The sequence below is a fragment of the Rhagoletis pomonella genome, unplaced genomic scaffold (genome assembly GCF_013731165.1).
Source record: "Rhagoletis pomonella isolate Grant_MI unplaced genomic scaffold, Rhpom_1.0 Rhpom_scaffold_00003, whole genome shotgun sequence".
In the NCBI taxonomy this organism is placed as follows: domain Eukaryota; kingdom Metazoa; phylum Arthropoda; class Insecta; order Diptera; family Tephritidae; genus Rhagoletis; species Rhagoletis pomonella.
The window spans coordinates 31,671,502-31,679,715 of record NW_023458557.1 but is presented as its reverse complement, the minus strand read 5'-3'; the positions used below and the strand labels follow the sequence as shown (position 1 = coordinate 31,679,715).

General features: G+C 35.2%; 1 protein-coding gene across 13 annotated transcripts in view; it reads right to left on the bottom strand.

Annotated features, from left to right (window-relative positions):
- LOC118735137 (Krueppel homolog 1) overlaps nt 1–8,214 on the bottom strand; it is a 428,624-nt gene that overhangs the window by 137,633 nt on the left and 282,777 nt on the right. For all 13 annotated transcript variants that reach the window (XM_036464769.1, XM_036464763.1, XM_036464767.1 and 10 more), the window contains one exon: nt 725–2,310. In XM_036464769.1, the coding sequence (XP_036320662.1) occupies nt 725–2,310 (1,586 nt within the window). The remainder of the gene's footprint in view (nt 1–724; nt 2,311–8,214) is intronic.

The window sequence follows — 8,214 nt, the reverse complement described above, 5'->3', positions numbered from 1 at the left end:
TATAAAAGCGTTGTATATTAAAAAGTTTTTTTTTATATTATTTATTTAATTATGAAATGAAGAATTCAGAATTCTGCGGCATAAACTTAGTAACACTCACAATTCGTAGTAGCGACTGTGACTGTTGCTCCTATTGTGGATGGCGCAATCCTACTACAAAAACATTGTGACTGTTCTTTTGTCACAGTCTGTTACGGTGACTTTTTGGAAGTTGTCACAGCAAATATCTGCCACCAATAAATTTTACCACATATTTTACCCCATTATATATATATATATATATATAGATATATATATATAATAAAAGAGAGAGTGCAAACTAAATTTCATCAAAATCGGATGAAACTTAATGTTTCCGCCCACAAGAGTGGATGGCGTGGCAATTATCAAAGCATACTATGTATTTCATAATTACCTATTCCTTAGAAAGACAAGTTTCAGCGAAATTGGTGTACGTCAATTATCACTTCCACCTGGCTTCATATAGTCGATTCACGGTACACCGTCAGCAAAAACAAAAAATTTCAAAAGTCAACGGTAATTTGTAAACTGCTAAACGTAAATTTTCGTAGTAATGTACAGTTTTTTACGAACCCTTGGAAAGCACCTAACTGTGTAGTTTGCCACAAGTTAAAATAAAGCAGTTTCTCAACGCAGCTACGATGATTTTAAATTTCCTAAAGATTTTCGTACGATAACAAGTGACCTCATTTTTTAAACTTACTCAAATTTAGGCACCGGCGCATATCCTTTGTGCAGTCCATGTCGCGCGAGCTCACCCCGCTTGTAATGTTCAATCAATTCGTTTGCCTCCAGTGTATCATCGTATTGGGATAGATCGTGACTGAGCGACAGGCGTTGGGATGCATACGAAGTCGTTGGTGTATTTGACGATCTCTGGATTTCATACTCAGATGAATTAAGTTCTTGTCGATTTTGATATTCTAAATGTTTTTGCTGCTGCTGCTGATTTTTACTGCTTTGTAGCTGATTTAACGCTACTGCCGCATTCCCAGTTTCTTCTTCGCGGTGGGAATCTAGCATGTCGAGTTGTCTCACAATTGATGCTGCTTCAAGCAAAGCTGGATTGATAGTGGGCGGTTCCATCACAGACCCATCTAAGTCTGTTCTGCGGTGCTGCAGCTGATGGTAACTATAAGTCGATGGAGCTGCTGTGGTTGGATAGTTTAATGAATTCTGTATCTGATTGCCTTGATACAATATTGTAGCGGCTGAGTGATGCAATTGTTGTTGTATGTGCTGCTTGCTTAGGTCTGTCGGCAATTCTTCAATTATGAAAGTAACGGACTGCTGTGCATTGTATTCATTTGAATTTACAGCGGATAAGGAAAGTGATAATTGACGATTATTGCTGGCGCTAACCACCCCACTGTCTCGACTATGGTGATCTATTTCTAAAGCATGCGCAATCGGCGGCGATGTGGGCAAAGATTCTGGTGAACCTGTAGAGAGACGTGACGCAGATGCAATCGATGAGCCGGACGACAGTGTAGACTGAGGGGAGCTGGGTGATGCTGGATTGGGTAAAATGGAAGAGGTTGTTCTAAGAGACGGTGCTCCAATACGCTGCTCTTTTATTATTCGTCTTTTGGCGATAGCGGCTGTGGAGGTGGCTGGTGACATAGGTGAACCAGGCGCTGATATAGCTTCACCACACGAGCTGCTCGATGTAGAATTACCGATATGCCCGTTCTTGCTAGTCGGTGCTGATCCAGCTACAGCTCCAGCATCGTCATCATCATCTGGAAATTCTTTGGCATGACCTTTGATATGCGCCTCCATCTCCTTTTTGCTCTTAAACGTCTCATCGCAAATCGTGCATTTGTAGCATTTGGATCCGTAATGCTGCACACGATGTAGCTTTAAAACATGGTTGTAACCGAAATCACGGAAGCAAATATCGCAATGGTAAGGCTTTTCGCCCGTGTGAGTACGCGAATGTACTTTGAGCTGTTTGGAGCAGGTGAATCCCTTGCCACAGCCCTCAACCGGGCATTTATAAGGTTTTTCTCCGGTATGTGTTCGCATATGAATGACCAGCTGTCCGGATTGAATAAAGGTCTTCTCGCAGACGGAGCACTTGTGTGGTCGCTCGCCGGTGTGGATACGCATGTGCCGATGCAACTTGCCCGAGTGCTCGAATGCTCGTTCGCAAACGTCACATTTGTACGGTCGTTCTTTGGTGTGTATGCGGCGATGCACCTGAAGGTTTTCCTTTACGCTGAAAAGCTTGTGACAAAATTCACATTCAAAAGGCCTTTCGCCAGTGTGGGTTCGATAATGTCGAATCTATAGCGAGATAGGAACACGTATATACATAAGTCTAATAATAATATGAAAACATACATATGTGTTTGTGGACATTGATTTTAGGAGTTTTGATTTTAGAGATAAAAACTATCAACTAAAGTAAAATAAGCTATTAATTATAATAGCATCTTAAACTACAGCCGTGGTCAATTTAAGATTTGTGTGTTAGATAGGAACGCAACGAGTTACTGCTTAAGATATCTGTGGACATTTGAAATAACAACTTACGTCTTTCACGGACAAACACAGTAGCATATGTCGGTAAAGCTCTGTTTATCGTCAGATATTATACGTAATACTCCTATATTGGCAGTAAGAGCTAGTACCGTCCGAAAACATTACAGTACAGATATATCAATGAACACGTGCGAAGGAAAAGGAACACATACGCTTATAAATAAACATGTACACAACACATACACAAAAACGGCACTCACGTACACAATACATTCACAAAAACGGTACTAGACTGTCTCGCTTTGATTTCAGAATGCTTCGATATTGAGAAGTTACCTTACTGCCAATATAGAAGTATTACATATATGCGTCAGATCGATAAATTTTACCTTAAAAAAAAAATGCAGTTGCTGAAAACAGAAACATTTAAGGGCGTTGCACAGTGGGAAATAAACGGAATTAATTCAAACTGTAGAAGATTTTCAAGGTAACTTACTAAATAAAAGTCGACTTGGATTAATTTTGCAAGCCATAAAATTTATATGAATATAAATGTTTTGAACCATTAATTCAAGTGATTAAGTGATTTGAACATTAGTATTAAGTGGCACTTGGAATATTCGAGAGAAAGATTTTGCGTTAGATTTACGGGCCTTTACGCGTTGGTGACGGCGAGTACCGCAGATGATGGAGTTATGAGCTGTATGAGCTTTACAACGACATAAAGATAGCGCAGCGAATTAAAATACAGTGGCTCCGCTGCCTTCGCCATGTTGTTCGAATGAATTCCGACGCTCCGGCTCTGAAAGTATTCAACTCGGAACCCGTTGGTGGTAGCGAAGGTAGGAAGAGGCATGCCCCCACTGCATTTCCAATTGACGAGTTGACGCAGAAGAGAAACGACTGACGTGCTTTGTTGAACTCGGCAAAAATCGCTTAGGTAGTTGCCACGCGAAATAAGAAGAAGAAGAATTTGTCTTTGATCCCTAGTGTCGCCGAATGACTTCACTTGACGATTTTTAGAACTAACTCGACTCCAGCGCCACTTTGCGGCTCTTTTTTTGCAATAGTATTGCTCCTACCCTTACCAATATCTATATATCTCGAATATTAGCAAAATCGGATCATGCATAAGATTTTTAGAATTAACTCAACTGCAGAGCCACCTGGTGTTTTAAGTTGTGAACTTAAACTATTCAGGGACCCACACAAACACATAAAAAATTGCATTAAAATCGTTTCGGTCGTTTAGGAGGAGTTCACTCGTTTAGGAGGAGTTCACTCGCAAACACACGTACGAAGAATCATATGGACAAATCTAAAAAACAGGTACACTTTCAAAATAAAAAGTTAAATTTTTTGATTTGTTGGCACACCTATGTTTTATATATTCTTCTATTCGTAATCTCTTAATAAATCGACAAATACATATACGTGTAATTTATTTTTATCAAGTGCTTCAAAAGTTAGACGAGGAATAAACATTTAGATCGCTGAAATAGAAAAAAATAATAATAATTTGTGTTCAAATTACGCTGTGCAAGTTGTAACTTTTGAGCAAAGATTTTGAAAGTTGAACTCACTTAATTGGGATGTTCCAAATTCAATGGTATCCCCCGTTTATCAGATTAACTATTTTATAAATAACTCCCTCAGTTTTGAAGTTATTTTACTAAAATTTTGCATATAACTGTTTTTAATATTACCTTAATTATCCCTTAAAATTACCTAAATAGGTTCACATTAACATATAGCTCCAATACAACTGATTACTCAGATATGTGTTTTTGCGCTATAACTCTAACTTCATATCTGAATAATAAATTGTATGCGTGCTATATGTTAAATTGAACCTATACTAAATTTTTACCTGCTTAATTGGAGCAGTTATAAGTTATAATGCAAAACAACGTCTTTGATCAATCAGTTGTGTGGGAGTTAGATGTTATAGTGAACCGATTTCGATGATTTTACGGAATAGTTAAGGTAATATCAAAAAACGGTTATTTGCAAAATTTTAGTTAAATATCTTCAAAACTGAGGGAGTTTTTTTATAAAATAGTTAAAATTTAAACAAAATTTCAAGTACCGCTATCTGGAAAAGTGGAGCTAATCGGGCAAAACTGAGGACGCCGTTGAATTTAGAAATCTTGAATTAAGGAAGAGCAAGTATCAAAATCTTTGTCGAAAAAAAGTTGCTTTGATACCACGATATTCTGACTAAAAGATGGACCATTATAAAAAGTAGTAAACCAGGGTTTTTACACACTTCTAGAGAAAATTTTTTGAAGTATTTTACAGGTATATGTAACGTTATCAAGACTAGTAAATAGTTATAAAAAGATTTAGATCCTTTCGACGTATTTTCCAAATGTGCCTTCAATTAAGATGTTTTCGGAATAAAAGTTACGCTCAAGATCGCATAATTTCTTATCTTTAAAAGTTGGTTTATTCTGAAAGCACACCTCTTGCTATGGTATGGTATGGTATATAATACGCGAAGGCATTTTTTGTTCAGTATAAAAGATCTGCACCGTTCGCTCGATTTTCAAAAATGGGGTGTCAAATTAAAGTGCTGCAGATGTGCAAACTGGTTTTATTTTTTCGAAATGAGTTGCCACCTGTTGAACAATTAAAATCAAATTTTTCAATAAACAGTACCATCACATCCGTACCGTTTGTTCGATTTTCAAAAGTGAGGTGTCAAATTAAAGGGCTCGGGCTGTAGATGTGCAATAAGGATTTATTTTTTTGAAAAGGGTTTCCACCTTTTAAAAACTTGTCTATATTCAAATTATTTAAAAAAATTTATCAATTATTCAAAATGGGTATTAATCGCAATGGTTTTGAAAAGCTTTGTTTTTTAACTTAACTATAGGAGGGTTTCCACCTGTTTAAAAAATAAAATTCAATTTGAATTATGGGAAATTTGGGTATCAATCTTTATTTCTGGACTATATTTAGAGGAGTTGCCACATGTTTAAAAAATCACTTAATTTATCACTTGATTAAAATATATATTGCAATGTTAGAGAAAGGAGCCTTAACAAGAGTTTAGCTTGAAAATACTTTTAAAGAGGGCTGCCATCTGTTTGAAAGGTTTGATTTAATTAACTAATGCAAAATTTTCTGAATTATATGAATACGAGAGTCAAACGAAAGAGTGTTAAGAAATATTTAGTCTGAACATTTGGAGCGTTTGAAGAGGGCTGCCATGTGTTTAAAAAGTTACATTCAAATAATCCAATAGTTCGACGAATTATTAAAGGATGGGTATCAATCGAAATGGGTTTGAAAACTCTTTATTTCTGACCTTTATTTAGGAGGGTTGCAACGTGTTTGAACAATCAAATTCAAATTAGTTCATGTGCTATTGAAACACACGTGTATAACAATGTCAGGCGAAAGAGATTTAAGACGATTTTAGTTTGAAATAACTTTTGAAAAGTCGAATTTAGTTAACGTATACACAAGTTTTATCAAATATTTAGAAACAAATTTATGAAAGCTTTAGTTTGAAAATATCTTTAATTAGGCTGGCCACCTTTTCGAAAAAAATATATCGATCTAAAAGTATAGGTATATGTCTATGTATTATACGAGAAGGTATTTTGTGTGATAGTCATTCGATTTTCAGCGTTCTTTTGAATTTCAAAAATGAGAGGTCAAATTAAAGACCTTAACCTGTAAATGTGCGATAAACTTTTATTTTTTTACTTAAGATCTTTTTTATCGGTAAAGGGTGATTTGAAATTTGATGAAATTAAAAACCTGCACGACCGAGACCTCTCTTCACTAAAAAACGGCTACACGGATTTAGATGAAATATGGCACTTTGATCGCTTATAACTGTGACTAATATTTGGAATATTTGTTAGGTTTTTGAAATTCAATTTTGGGAATTTTAACGCCGTGCGGCTTCACTAGTTATTAGTTGTAGAATACAATACATACTTAAAAAGTTTTTAAAATGGAGTGCTTCAAAAACTATACGCGACCCAAAATTTTGAAAATTGTGTAAAGTAGAGTTACAGACTTTTCGTTACTTGCCATTTAGTTAGTTTTTAAAGCACACTTTAGTTACCAACTACATATAAAGTATACACAAAAGAGTACTAATTGCATATCAAATGTCAAAGCAGTATATAGTGTGCTTCAAAAGTTGTGACATAATTAATTGTGCCCCTCATAAAAATTACAAAAAAATCACTTGTTGTCATTATTTTTTTTTTTAATTTTAACACTTATAATTCAAAAGTTATGCAGCAAATTGATAAAAATTTTTTTTGAGGCTTCAAGTATACGTCTATGAATGTGCCCAAAAGCAACCATCTTGATATAGTTTACAACATTAAAAATAATGCTAAATAACACAAAGGTTACCTGTTTTTTAGATTTGCCCATATATATATTTACAAATACGTAAAAGTTTCAGTATGCTTGGAACGCGCCACGCCTCCTTTCCCAATAACCTTAATTTTTCTCCATGAGTATGGGATTTATTTCAAATATTTCCATGCCAAGTTCCAGGACTACCACAAATACTTCCAAGATACATATGTGGTATGAAAAATTCGATTTGTATGGGAGATGCCACCTCCCGTGCTACACGCAAAAAGTGATGGGAATGAGACCAATTGCATTCATTAAAAGAGGTCAAAATATGAGTAAATACCAAAGCATTTGTAAAATTTGATTCCCATTTCCTTTTTCTATCGATTTGAAGTTGTGAATTTAAGGTTTAAATATAAAAAAGTAAAATGATTTTTTTTTTTGGTTTCGCTCACAAATTTCATACCTACATATGCATGCATATTATGTATGCATATTAGAGATGGGCACGTGAGTGATCTTGGCTCAAGTTCACGCACGCCCACGTTGATGGTTTTGTAAATCACACACACTCACCTTCTACTATATTTTTTTAAATCACGTTCACGCACGCTCACGACGCACACTGGGGCCAAGCGTGCTCAAAACTCAATTTTTAAAAAAACGCAGGTTTATTCCCCATTAAATTCTACATAAAGGGTAAGTTTTCAGCTTTCTATCGTTTTTCGGCTGGGAGATATGCGTGTCCAAACTTGACAAATTTTAACAAAAAACTTTTATTTTCAAAACTGAGAAATACAAATGTGCAATTCAAATTGATACTGTAAGAAAGCGGTATTATATTTCGTTATTTTGTTTTTTCCATTAGTTTAAATGAAGTTTATTTATTCTTTTGGTGTATTTTTTCAAAATTATGTGTTTTAAAAAAATTATGTTTAAAAAAAATAAACTAACCTCTGTTATTTGCAAGTGTAGTTTTCAAAATCACTTTTTTTTTATTGCGCAAAGCGCTTTTAAATTTGACAGTACTGCAATAAAGTATATTCCTTCCTTATTAACCAAAAGCACTTTGCGCATTTTGAAATAAATTGGTTTTACAAATTTCACTTCGATTTTAATTAAACACAATTAAATGATTCTGTTTCATTTCGAACTCGAGCTCGAGGCCGTTTTTTTAATGAAAACTTATTGTGGAAAAGCAACAATAATTTGAAAAAATGGTAGAAGTGATAGCTATTTCGGAAATCACCACATTTCCTCATCAGACTTCTTTCGTAGGATTCGAACCGACGATCCCACTGACTCAGCCAGTTGCCTACGCACTGTGCTAAGTTCGCCTTATTAATTTTTGTTGCTTATTTCCACTATTTTCAC